We start from the raw sequence: 13883 nt of genomic DNA on the forward strand, positions 1-13883 counted from the left end.
TGCTGCTGGCTTAGCTTTGCTGTTTCTGCCTGAATAGGTAACTCTGCAATGAGTTCTGCTTGGATTTGGGAGCAGTGATGCTGTTACTAGGATCTCTTTTCTGAAGCTGCTGTGTACCATGGAAATTTAAACTGATAGGGACTGGTTAGTGAGCTATATGCCTAAAAAGAAAGAAACCCTCTGAAACCCTCATTTTTAGTTTACAGTGGTCCCAGTGTTAGTGTTTCTAATGTGTGTTAGGTTGATATACCTAATAATTCTACTCTATCTGTGCTTTCTTACATTGAGAGCCGAGTTGCAGACCTGTTACAAGTGGTTTTAAGGTGTGAGCAAGCAGAGTTAAAGTCATGTGTGTGATCTTGATTTACTTCTAAGTTTGGGTCAAATCCTGGGCTTGTTACAGTGTTTGCATTCTAGATGTAGTTAGCTGGATTAGGTGGAAATGCTGCAGCGGTTAGATTGTAATTAAATCTTTGATGAATGACCCTCAGTGTGAGGTGCTGACACTGCTGCTTCTTTAAGCTTCATCTCTCAGTGCACTTCTGGGAAGCTGGGATGATGGGGGTGAAAACCTGGCCTCAGAGACATCGGTGGAAACTTTGTCTGTTCAAAGACAACCAGGATTACACCTAAAAGGAAAATGTAATGGAAAAATTAGTAATGGAAAAATTGCCCAGTCCTGCAGGTGATATGCATTATTAGTGTGTCTGTGTTCTGCAAGCCAGTAAAGAAAGCCTTCAGAAAGCTTTCCTAATACTCATTTTATCGTTTCAATTTTTTTAGCTTTAATACAAATTTTGCCCAAAAGAGGGCTTGCCTGTGGAAGTGTTTTCCAATTAAATACCTTTAGGCTGTCGCAACATCCTTGTGTGATACTCTTACTTTTTATATTCAAAAAAATAGAAAAGAAACAAAGGAAGAAATCAACCATTTCCTTGGGTTTATGGGAATGTAATTTGTTTATCCAAGGCACTGAGACAGACTGAAGCCAAAACCTGCCTGGGAGCAGAGCACCAGTGTTACAGAGAAGTACAGCAGGACTGGGTGTGCCTGGGGAGGGAGCTGGGTGGGATAGGCTGGCACACCTCCTCCCACTGCCAATTCTCCACGGAATCACAGAATATCCTGAGCTGGAAGAACCCACAAGGATCATTGAGTTCAACTCCTGGCCTTGCACAGCACAGCCTCAAGAATCACACACTGTGCCTGAGTGCATTGTCCAAACAGTTCTTGAGCTCTATGAGCCTTGGGACTGTGAACAATTCCCAATCCCCTTTTGACAGCAGAAAATAGGTGTGCTTGGCACCACTGAAAATTACTTGATGTATGTTTTATTTATGCGAGGATCTTGAAATACTGTGCAAATGTTAATTTACTTGGCAAAAATTAGTGTGTCCAAACAAAGCTCTGTACTATTTTCTTAGTGTGTTAATGGCTTACCTATTATGCAGGCCAAGAAAATTGCAAAACTGAGACTAAAATCTAAGAACCATGCTTTCTCCTTTCCCCTGTAACCTCCAAGTAGCATTTAATTCCTTTGTAATAATTTATTTTAGTTCTGTTCTTAGAATTTAATTGAAATTGCACAATGTTTTAAATGTAAATATAGCTATAATAAGGGATAAACAAGTTCTACTAAACAGAAGCTTTTGCAAGCTAAAAGCATGATTGGATATAACACAATACAATAGAATAACAAAATGACATTCAGGATTTATAGCTGGATTACTTAATTGAGCAGAAAAAATTCTGCTTTTACTCCCCCCTCCCCCTTGACATGCAAGCCTGCAGGTACAGTTACAAGTACATATGAATGCACTATCAGATAAGGGAAAAACTTCAGGGCTAATTATTTGTGCAGTTATTACTGCAAATGTGGAGCTGCCTGCTGGTATGGTGGTATTTTTGTTTCCCAGTATGTGCTTGGGATTGTGCTTTCTGACCTTGTGTCTCCACACCACTTGATAATACAATTCAAAGAGACCCACACAGGCATTTTTTGGGATGGTGGGAATGGCTGAGTGTTCTCTCTCTGCGCAGCGAGAGATAAAATGCACCCACGTCATTGTTTCACACTGAAGATGGTTCATGGTGAAATTCGTCTGCTCTTTTAAACACCTGGAGGAGTTTGGAATGTTTTAGATGCACAGAATTTTGCTTTCCCAGCGTAAGGGTATTTATTAAACAGCTCCTTTCAACCTGTTTTATGCTTTGTGTTTATGGCAATTAAAATTTGTTCAGAAAGGAAAGCAAAAATTTTCTAAGGTTTGAGGCAGGCAGGAGCCAGACTTTCTTGTGCTTTCTTGTGCTTAGAGGTACAGCAGACTTTCCATGCTGCTTTACCTCACTGGTATTAAGTGAAGTTCTTTAAATATTGTGTTCTGCTGTCCTCTCATTTGTCAAAAGGGGTTTTTAGCCTGTAATCTTCCTAAATGGTACCGAGATTTAATAGCCCTACTGTAAGTGCAAGGAACCTTTTTATTTTCTGTGTGAGCTGGGATTAATGTAGGTGACCCTAAAATATTTGAAAATATGATGGCGAAAAAAGTTGCTTTGGAAAGAGACAGGAAAAAGGACACATTTCATATGGGTCAGCTAAATCAGAGAGCTGTAAATCATCTGAAGCAGGGCTGGTAGTCAGAAAGGAGTATGAACTCACATTTTGGGAAGGGCGAGGTAGGATGACTGTAGATTTTTGGCAGAAGACCACTTGAAGCACACAAGAAGTGGGCTGACCTAGATGCCTGATAAGAGGCTCAATGAAATGAAAAGTGGGTGGACGTGGAGAAGAACTGGGTGGATCTGATTGTTTTGGCACTTAGGTATTTGATGTTTGATTTCCAGGGCAGCAAAATTTTAATCACCTATTGTTCGTTATTGGTTGGTTTCTTGGTGGTATGACTTGTGCCTCTCTTCCCAAGTGGTTGCTGGGATGTGTGGAGCACGGGAGAGGGTTGAACTGCAGTTTGGGAGGAAAGAAGTGTCCTGGGTGGCAGGTGCTCTGGAGGAACTTGTGTGAAGGGACATCTGAGGAGCAAAGTGAGGGAGGCTTTGGGGGCTGCTCCTTTGTTCATGAGGGCATGTTGAGGTTATATGGTTTTGGGATGGAACCTCAGCATTCTTTCTGGACAAATAGGTTGCTGGGCTCCACTGACAGCTAGAATTTCCAGCTTCTCTTGCTGATGCCTGTCACCAACCTTGCCCCTCTTCCTGCTGCTGCCCAGGCCTTGTGCTGCTCAAAAAGGCAGTGAAATTATGATACTATTAAAGCTGACCAACTTGAGTGTCTTAGATTGAAGACATCACCTCTAGCTTAATTTATTCAGCTTTTTGAGGAGTAAAATACTCCAGAGATGTATAAATAGTACTGAGTGTGTAATAGACATCAGCAACTGGGTCTTGTATTTTTTAACAAGTTACACACACACAGAGACAAACGTGCAGTTCCACATATGGGGGAGTCTGTGTGCTCTTGTGTTTATTCAGGTATTGTTGGACTTAATAATATTGGCTATGATTATTGGGTGGAAATCTCTGTTGGTGGGAAGAGGTAAAATACATTTCAAGGTGGTGTTTTTGAAACCCAAGGCACAAAGCTAAGATAAATTATATTATGTGGGTTCTTTCTTGGACAATCTAAAAAGCATCTTATGTTATGAAAGAGACCTAAAAATCATGACACCCATCATCATTCCTTTCCTATTGTTTTCTTATATTGGTTTTTGTTCTTTCAGAATGTATCTCAGTAGTAGATCTAAAATAACTCATCACTGGGAATAGTCCTTCTAGGATTACAGCTGTACAACTACTCCTTGACTCTTGCACTACATCTACAAGTTCCTAGAAACCTTTGGTGTATGTACCTTTAGCCCGTGTTAGGTAATCAGGGGAGCTTGCAGGACACACAGACTTATGAAGCATATATGATTCCTATCTATGAACCCAGGCACCACTAGACTTTTCTGCCAACATACCTTCCTTATCAGTTATACTGTTGCTGCTCAGTCCTGCTCCTCCCACCCCTGTGTCCTTCCTCCTATTTCACCAGAGAAGGGACAGCTTCAACTCCACCAGGTGATGGGAGAGAATGAAAGGAGAGGAAGAGAGGTGCAAAACTCCTTGACATGAGGCAGAACTTTCTTCCTGTGCCGTGACTGAACAGATTGACCAGAGAGGGTGTGGAGTGTCCTCTCTGGAGGTATTCCAGAGCTGTCTGGGCACAAGCCTGTGCCCTATACTCTGGGATGGCCCTGCTGGAGCAGGGAAGTAGGACCAGGTGCCCCACTGTGGCTCCTTCCACCCTGACACATCCTGTGATTCTGTGATGATAGTGGAGAGTTGGAACTGCCTTTATTTCCCCTTCTGCCTCTGTGGAGAAGCACCCCTTATCTCCTTGGCATTGCTTTAGGTAGCTCCAATTCTTTTTTAATGAGCCTTTGTACACTGTAGCTGTGTACACTTCTGTACACTGTGAGCCCTTAATGGCTTAAACATCTGCTGGTCTGTGAGGTTGGCTGCCTGTGGCACTGTGATGAGGAACTGCCCTTGCTTGGCCTGCAGTGAGTGGAAAACTTCCACTGGCTTCAGTGGGAGAATGACTGGGCATCTGTGACGAGCAATCCCACAAGCATTGTTGCTTTCAGCCCCTAATTTTGCAATTACTGAATACAAAGGGCCATGCGTAAAGTCCAGGGATGTAATTACTGTTTTGACTTTTCTGATGATTTATCTTAGGCCCCACCAATGAACTGTAGCTTAATCGCAGCAGTTACTTGGAGCAACTGGGCAAACCCCAGGTATTTCTTGTGTTCAGGGAAGAATCAGCTCAGCTAGAGATCATTCCACCCATGTGCAGGGATCTCCTTTGTCATTTATGTGCTGCCAATGTATGGAAAACTGAAATGCAATTGCATTGCATGTGCCAGGTGCTGAATGACAGCAGAGAGCACAAAGCAGTATTGTCTGCTGTCCAACTGAGGAATTAAGCCCCTTGAAGTTTGTTAAAGTTTCTCTGATAGTACCATGGTTAAGTGGCTTGAATATTGGCACCGTGATTTAGATCAGTGTTTACATAGCTTGCACATTTTATGGTATAATACAATAAATATAATACAATAAATTCTGCCTTTATCTGAAAGGCCTGGTCTGGTGCACTTTGTCCTCCTATTCAAACCTACAAGCAAGTGATCTTAAAACCTGCTGTGGTGTGGTCTGACAGTCACTGCAGGTGCCCAGGACCTTTTGCAGCCAAACCTGTTGTTGGTTTCACACATCTCAAATGGATTTGTTAGCAGGTTACAAAGGTCTTGAATTGCTGCTTGTTTAACACACCCACCTTGCAGGTGTCAGTAACAAACCAGCAGCTGCTTTTGGCTCGCTATAAAAGTGGGATTTGAATATTTTGAATTGCGTATCAGAGGAAGTGGTCTGTGTTTGAAGAGCGTCTTCTGTTCCCCTCTGCAGGGCGGGCTGAAGTCTTGCATCATGTGCAATGTGCAGCTCAGCTCTCCCTACGGTACCATAACAAGCACCTCCAGGGTAAACAAGGAGCTGTTGGACTCCCTGAAGGTCATGCAGCTGGAATACAGGATGACTGGCATTATGTGGAAATGCCGGGGATTAAATTGGTAATTTAATAACCGCTAAATAAACAAAGCAATACTTTCCTCAGATTTTTGTCCTGTGTTATAAGAAACAAAGGTGTGAGAAGCTAAGGTGCTGAGCAAGGGCTCAGGAGATGATGTTCCTGCTCTGTCATGCCACTGCCCTGCCACATGTCAATCAACCTTTCTGTGCTCTGATTTTGTGTCCGTGGGATGGAAGCAGCACCAGTTCCTTTCTCCTTTGTTTTCTCGGATGTCTGGTTCCTGAATGCTGCTGAACTCATTTATGGTCCTTATCTTTGTGCCTTTAGAGAATGCTCAATGGCAAGTGATTGATATTAATTGTTGCGTATCTGTTCTCTGCAGGGCTAGTGTGTTTGAGCAACTGGCTGGCTCAGAGAGTGTGCATTTGTTTTCCTCAGCACCAACACCTTGTTTTCTCTCTGGCTTTGGCTGCAGTGACTTGCTGTGGTGGAAGTTTTGCATTTCACCCACAGTTGTGGTTGTCACCAGGGTGCACAAGTTGTCACTAAGGAACGCAGGAGGTTCCTTGTGAGTTATGGTTGGCCTTTCACTATGCCTCCATCCTGACACTGCTTAAAGTCAAACCTTATGTGTTCCTCCTTAAAAACCTGTGAGGGATTTTGTTGAGAGTGAGAAGCACTCCTTGGCATTAAAATCCTTTGGCAAAGCTTCTGTTAAGGTAGTCCTTTTCAGTTGGCTCTCAGTAACTCCAGGTTTTAAGTGCTGTTTGTAGGAAGCTTTGGCCTATTAGAACATGGACAGAGTGCAGGATGCCTGCAAGACTCTTCCTGAGTCCTGCTTTACAGACCTCACTCTGTTCTTGTTAAGCTTGGCCTGACTTAGACAGTGAAAAACACAACTCCCTAAGGCCCTCTGCTTGCTCCTGAAGCTCTTTCTTCAATTCCCCTTCCTCACTGACACCTCATGTTTGCATCTACGTCTGTTATGAGATTGGAACTGCTGACTTCCAAAATTCTTTGTCATTTTTGCTTTTGGGAGCTGCAGCCACAGTGGACACTTTGTCATCTTGCTGGAGGTAGAAAATTCATGGGTGTGCTGGGAGATTGGCCTCGCTGCGCTCGTGGCTGGAGGCAAAGCCTTCACCAACTTAAGTGAAAGTTGAATGAATCTATTGTGTAACTTGGCTGAAGCCAATTTGTGCTTTTTCTGGCAATTTCCAACAAAAATGCTGCTAAAAATGTTGCTGTGAAGTGGCATGGCAGTAGTGTGTCCTTAAACATGATTTTCCTGAATAATTGTTTGAAATGGGCAAATTATTTACAGGATGCTTCCTGAAAGGAAGCTGAATTTATGTCTAGGAAGTTCTGAGATAAGTTTAACAATTCATATTTTAAATTTTATTGTTTATTTAACTTCTAAAATATTGCAAGAAATATATTAGATTTGTCATCTAGATTTTCTAGTGGATTAAAGAAATGCTTATTCATTTTAGCACAGGAAAATGTGGTCTTGGGAGTTTTGATCAGAGCTGAGCCTTAATTCCACATGCCTCCTCAGAGGAAAACGATGGGAAATGGCGAAGAAGAAAATCTGACAGCTGCAGAGAAACAAACTGTTTCTGATTGAGGGTTAATGGCTCTGATGAAGGAAAACATAAATTTTACATGGAACATCAATGTATGTGGTGTGACAAAAGGAATTTTAACTGGATTTAAATGATCTGAAATACACACCATAATTTAGTGCAGCAGAAGAAATCCTCTGTCTGGAAGGAAAATGTAGCCTTTCTTGATTATGCTTAGTAACTGAATAGCAGAATTTCTAAGGTATTTTTTGTGTTACACTGGAGAAATGTGGAAGCTTTTGGATCTATGGTGTGGCAGGCATGTCTGTGCATTTATAAACATCGATGGCATGTTTTAGTGAGTGTGATTACTTTTGTTTTTCTAGGTTAGTGGATGACCGGTGTGTGGTCCAGCCAGAGGCAGGTGACCTTGCTAATCCTCCAAAGAAGTTCCGAGGTCAGTAACTGGGGTTCATTTCTCTTTAATCAGCAACTGATGCAGTTCTAACTCCTTGGGCACTTTTGTCATGTAATTTCCCAGATGGTTTGTGGACACAGGAATGAAGTTTCAAACTGGGACATGAATGGCAGATTCTGAGAACGAAATACAAAACTTGCAAAGGCACAAGAGGCAGGTGGAAAATATGGGGAAAGTGGCTGAATTTTCTGGTAGTCCAAGAGTTGCTTGCCTTGTTCTGTACATTGAACACTGATCCCCTTCTCTTTGCTCCAGCCCTGCTCTCACTGTAAATGGGAAAGAAACTTGTGAGGTCCAAAGCTACTTGAGCTGATGGATTGTTTATTTTTTTTCAAGATAAGATACCATTTTAATGAGTACCCCCAAATATTTTGTCAGCTTTTTGTTTTCCTTTGCTTAAAACTGTATCTGATCCTTTTCAACTTGACCTTGTAAATTTGGATAATTCTGCTGTTTGGCTTATTGGAAAAATATAACAGTGTACTAACAACATGTAGTTTTTACTTCTTTACTGCTAAAAAGTACTCTTAACTGCTCTGCCAGAGCAGAGCCTTGCTAGCATGATCCAGGCCTCTTTTGGCTTAAAAGGGCTTGGATTCACTCTGTTCACATTGATTCTGAGATAAAGAGAGTATGACTTGCCTGACTTAGAGCAAGGGAAATGTGTTTCATGGCTGCTTGTATCTATTTTGAATGGTCTTTAAGGTCCTTTCCAACCCCAAACCATTCTATGATTTTGAGGGTTGCACTGACATGCTTAACTTTAGTAGTTTATTTGTAATGTTTATGTGTATGCTACTATTGCAAAAAATAAAGCATTTAAAACATTGGGAGAGTGAAGTTCTTCTTTCCCAGAGAATTCAATACTTTTTTCCATTATGTATTCAGAAAACATCAGCAGTTGGTTCCAGTTCCAGCTGTGAGCATTCAGCACACTGGCAGATACTGGAAATGAAGAAAGTGAGGATGCATACTTAAAAACTAAGAGTAATAAATTTCAGTTGCTTGTGTGACTGAATAACGTTAAAGCAGAACTGGGGGGAACATCCAGTGTGGCTTTCAGGCTACTTTACTGTGATTTTACCCTCTCACTGCCTGCAAGTACATGTCTGACTCAGTTTCCAGGTTGCACAAAATATCAGGTGGGGATTCTTTGGACAGTATTTCTGTCACTGAACTATCCCAATGTGTTTCTAAAGTTGAGCATATCCAGGTTTCTAGATGAGACCAAGGTCACTGGAAAAGATTTGTGATAGGATAATTGAATACACCCAAATCCCTACAACTAAGGATCTCAACAGAGCTTAAAAGGACAACCATAATTTCTTCACTGTCTAGTGTTTGAGGGCTTGATTTTATAACTTCAGTACATTAGAATTCTTTTCTTGCAGCTCTGTGTTGTTAATTTTTAACCTCAAAAGGCAAATAAGGCAAAAGTTGATAGGTTTCTGTGTTGCTGGTGTGGGCACTTTGATGCAGGGTGGAAGCTGATTGAACTCCCAGCACTAATTGTTTGCCATCAGTGGTGGCAGCACATGTGGAGCAGATGTTAGAGGAGGATAGGACACTGACAAATGTACAGCTGTTTTCTGCTGCGGGGGAATCCAAGGGCTGCACTCCTGAGTTACATCCCAGCTTCTGTAGGGGAGTGATTTCCATTAGCTGTGGACAGTTTTGGCTCTGTCCCTTATTGTAACCTCTGTATGTTGCTTGCATAGCATATCCCTTTATCTCCAGTTGCCTCTGCTCCCTCTTCTCCACAGCATAAATCTTTCCTTTCCTCTAACTCAATCCCTCCTCTTTTTTGGGAATTCCCTCTTCTCCCTCTCCCTCCCTGCCCCAAACTTTTTAGTATCTACCCTCTTCTTCTCTGCTACTCCTTAGCTCCTTTTGCAGTCTTTCTTCCAGTCACTCCTTAGCTCTCTCTACTTTATAGTACACCAGAGCTTAATTTTGGGACTGCTGGCAAGGTGGTAGCCTGTAAATTTGGATGAGCTGCAACACAGAATGACTTGGATTGGAAAGGACCTTAAAGCCTATCTCATTCCAACCCCCTGCCAGGGGCAGAGACACCTTCCACTATCTCAGGGTGCTCAGAGCCCCATCCAGCCTGGCCTTGGACACTGCCAGGGATGGGGCAGCCACAGCTTCTCTGAGCAACCTGTGCCAGGGCCTCACCACCCTCACAGGGAACAATTTCTTCCCAATATCCAATCTGAATCTACCCTTTTTCAGTTTGAAGCCATTCCCCATTCTCCTGTCACTCCATGCCCTTTTTAGAAATCCTTCTCCATCCAGCTTTCTTGTAAGGCCTCTGAAGGTACTGAAGGGTGCTATAAGGTCTCCAACACCTGTAGAAGAAACTAAATTAGTGAAAAAGTAATTGTCACATTGATTTATGCAACCCACCCTTCTGTAACAGCATGGCTATAGTGTTAGGGGCATCAAATATAATTTTCTTGCTGCTTCAAGTATCCATAATCAATGTGTGTTCAGGAGGTTGGCTGCAGGAAAGATAAACCTGTCATTTGGATGTTTTCTCCTTCGTCTTTTAAGTCAAATTCTAGGTGTGAGAATAGCAGGAGCATTGCTGAGAGCCCAGCAGAAACTTGCTGTCTAATTGAGATTTAGTGCCTTGAACTACGAAAGTGTCTCTACCATGACAGCAACCCAAAGCACAGCTCTGCCATGCTTTTCTTAGCTCTACTCAGAGCCCTGAGGCAAAAAAGTTGCTAAATATTGTTCTTATAACCAAAATCCTAATTAAAATCCGTATTTTTCTCCCCAAGAATCTTCTGGGAAATAGCTTTCATTTAAAGCAGCAAAGTTAACAAACCAAACAAAAACTGATTTAAGTAGGTTCTTGACATGAAAGGAAGGCTTAGGCATGAATGATTAATTGAATGATTAGACATAAGCAACTGTAAATAGCATCTAAGAGCAGGATGAGTAGGGCCTCTTCACTAATAGGAACTGCTGTCTGTATGGTTTACAATGTTTTTATCACTGATAGCTGAACTGGCGTTGATTTGAGGTTAGAGCACGACCTGTGAGTCAAAGAAGTATGAGAAAAACATGTTTCTAACAAGATGTTTAGATTTCAAGGGCTGACTCTGAAAATTAATATCAGAGAGGACTGTGTTTGCTCTTTTTTGGTAATATTTTATCAACCCTTTCCCCAGTGGGAGGGACAAAAAAGAAAGACTGTGGTTTTGAACTGCTTGTATCTCCCCTACAGGGTTCACTCAGAGATCAAATCAAGGTACTGAGCTGTTGGCCTGAACTGAAAGCCTATGTAAAGAGGCATCTAAAAATAGCAGTTTCATTTTTGTTATGTGTTTACTTTCTTTTTTTTTTTTTTTTTTTTTTTTTTTTTTTTTTTTTTTTTTTTTTTTTTTTTGAGTGGGTGGTTGCTATTCTGGTTGTTTCAGAACATCCTGCAGCATGTAGTGTTGTTAAGCTAAGGAAAGATGTGGTTGCTTCTCATTTTGTCTCCATATGAAGAAGCTGTGCTCCCCATTCTTCCCTCAGTCACACTGGGATGAGCCTGCAGTGGCTCTGTGTTCACCAGGGTGCACATCCAGATTTTCCTCAGTGCAAAGGAGGGCGGAACTTGGTCCCACATTTGTTACCTGAAGCCTGGTAAAAAAGCCCCCACAAAACCTTTACTGTCTTGCAGTGGAATTGAAGGGACTGATCAAACCAGTTGCTTCATGTCGTAATCCCAGCTGAAGCTGGTGAGATCCAAGGCACTGAGCGTGGTTATGGAAATGCTTACTGTGCTGCAGGGATTCACAGAGATTGGGAAGAATAGTGTGTGCCAGGAGTGGTGTACCTCTGAAGAAAAGTCACACCATCAGCCACACAGCTGCAGGTTCTCTTAGTCTGGGACCATAAACACACTTCAGCTTGATGCTCCTATCTCCGGTGGGAAACACTTTCACCTTCTAAGGTGTAGTAAGATATGATCTTCTTGTTGGTCAGATTTAGCAGCTCTGGAAGAGGAGCATGAGTCTCTCTCCTATTTTAAATGTAAAATGACCTAAGTTTTTAAACTGGCCTAAACTTCCTTACTTGTAACTTGTATTCCTTTCTTTTCTTGAGGCTTCTACAGTGATGCTTGGGTTCCGAAATACCCTCCTCTGCCTTTCAGGTTTTACTCTGATCTAAGGTTTTTCTGACATTGTTTTTTTGTCTTCTCTCTCTCCCATTCCCTTTCTCTGCACTCTCTCCTTTCTTCCTCTCACCCTTTTCTCTTCCATCTGCCCTTTTCCTTTTTACTTGCCTTCTACATAATTTTGGTTGGTCCTTTTATTTTCTTCTTGTTTCTCCTAGTTCCATAATTACTTTAATTTCCTTCTCAGACCTCTGAGAGCTTTTTTTGTTGTCTTGCCTAGGACTCTTCATTGCCTCACTCCTTGCTCCTCCACATTTTTCCCTTTTCATTTTCACATTAGTTCTTTTTTTACCTATTTTCCCCCAAAAAACAAGTAGATTTGTACACACTATAATTTTATAGCCCTGTCACTTCCACTTACCCATTTCTCTGGCTTTAGTAAAGCCACGTGATAATTTCTCTAGTTCTGCAAACCAAAGAAATCTTCCATGGTGGGCAAGAGTTGAATTTCTAACACTTAAAAAGAAGCCTCCCAAGAGAGGGCAGGGAGAAAAGGCATCTCACAAATATTGTTCTGCACCATCTTTATCCAATATCAAGAAACAATTAAAGGGCATAATAGGAGTTATTTTTGTTTTCAGACTTCCTGAATGAAGGTGCTATTTGCTTACCTTTGATATTATCCTTAATTGGTTCTCAGGAAGAGAAGCACTTATGTAAAACTCCATAGAGTAATGGATTGGGAACTAGGACTATCTGGGAATGTCTGGAAAAGTCAGAAGAGACATTCTGTCTCATGAGTGGGTTGCTAGACTGACCTCCAGTAGGGAATGGCTTTTTGATCTGCTGTGTGGTGGAAAGTTGCTTTATAATCTTGTGCTTCAGCTTCTCTTTTTTTCCTGTTTATTTGAACTGAAGCATCTCTAGGGCAGGCACTGTTCCACCCCCTCACAATGTTTAGGATCAAGAAGCTTGAATTTGCATAGTGTTGTTACTCTTATAAAATAATGGGGAAAAAACCCAAACAGAGTAATACGATGAGATGACCTGGTTTCAATGCATCTGGAATCCTAAAAAGTAAAAATAAAATAGGAAAAAGCTTGTCTGGGAACAAATAATACTAATATTTTTGGTTCACAAATTGAGGGAAATACAATTGGTTTGAAAAAGGTCCTCTGCAGAGTGGTAGCACTGTGCTCTGAGACTCTGCAGGAGGATGGGAAGCACTGTGTTTACTCAAAGTAGCAGGATGTGTGGGGAGTAACTGAGAAATGAAGACTGGTCCTATAAAAAGAAGGTATTGTTACTTCAGAGAAATAAATGTTTCATGAAGCCTTCTGAGAAGGCATGTTAATTATAGATCATGACAGAAAATAATAGCAGACTTTTTGTCTTATGAACTGAAATGCTGATACTTAGGTAAAATATCCTGTAATATACAGGACAGTCTAATGGTACACAGCACTTTGGGTTTTCTTTCCCCTACCTTCTTGGTTTCTAGGATATTGAAAAAATTACCTGGGATTTGTGTACTCTAGGTTGTGTGGTATCATTGCCATTATAGATGCAAAATGAAAGCAAACACTTTTGCAGAGTGACTGAGTTTGCTTTGATAAGGATTTGTAGGACTTTTCCCTTGGAACAGCTACTCAGGGCTGCAAGGAGGGAGCAAATCCATGAGTACTTTGGGTCAGTGCCAAGGAAAGTTCTGCCACTGGGGGTAAGTTGGTGTGAACAAGCTTTGCTGCTTGAATAGGGGCTGGGTCAGTCCTCAGCCCGTGCTTGGCCATCTGTGCCAGTGAAATATGGAGGGCTCATAGCTGGGGATAGACCTTCCTTTGACATCCACAGACTGCAGCCCATGTTGGGGAAGTGTTTCCCCCTACAACACCCAGGCAGTCCTGGGTGTCCTTACTACTCCCACAGCAGAACTCTTCTCTCTTCTTGCCTGTTAATACATGTGGCATGTGAAAGGACAATTACCAACATTTGCTACGTGAAATGTCTGTCAAGTCTTGCTGCTTTTAGAGCAGTTGATGATTGTGACTGTGCAAGGCTAGATGTTGTTTATCATTCTAAAAGTAATTGGCTTTGGATGAATCATGAGCCTCTATTTCCAGTTTATAGGACTGCCAC

General features: G+C 41.8%; 1 protein-coding gene across 1 annotated transcript in view; it reads left to right on the forward strand.

The window, feature by feature from the left end:
* The window catches only part of ITPR2 (inositol 1,4,5-trisphosphate receptor type 2), a 248309-nt gene that overhangs the window by 25392 nt on the left and 209034 nt on the right, over nt 1-13883 (forward strand). The window contains exon 4 of the mRNA XM_066319661.1: nt 7539-7609. Within this exon, the coding sequence (XP_066175758.1) occupies nt 7539-7609 (71 nt within the window). The remainder of the gene's footprint in view (nt 1-7538; nt 7610-13883) is intronic.

The sequence above is a fragment of the Sylvia atricapilla genome, chromosome 5 (genome assembly GCF_009819655.1).
Source record: "Sylvia atricapilla isolate bSylAtr1 chromosome 5, bSylAtr1.pri, whole genome shotgun sequence".
NCBI lineage: Eukaryota > Metazoa > Chordata > Aves > Passeriformes > Sylviidae > Sylvia > Sylvia atricapilla.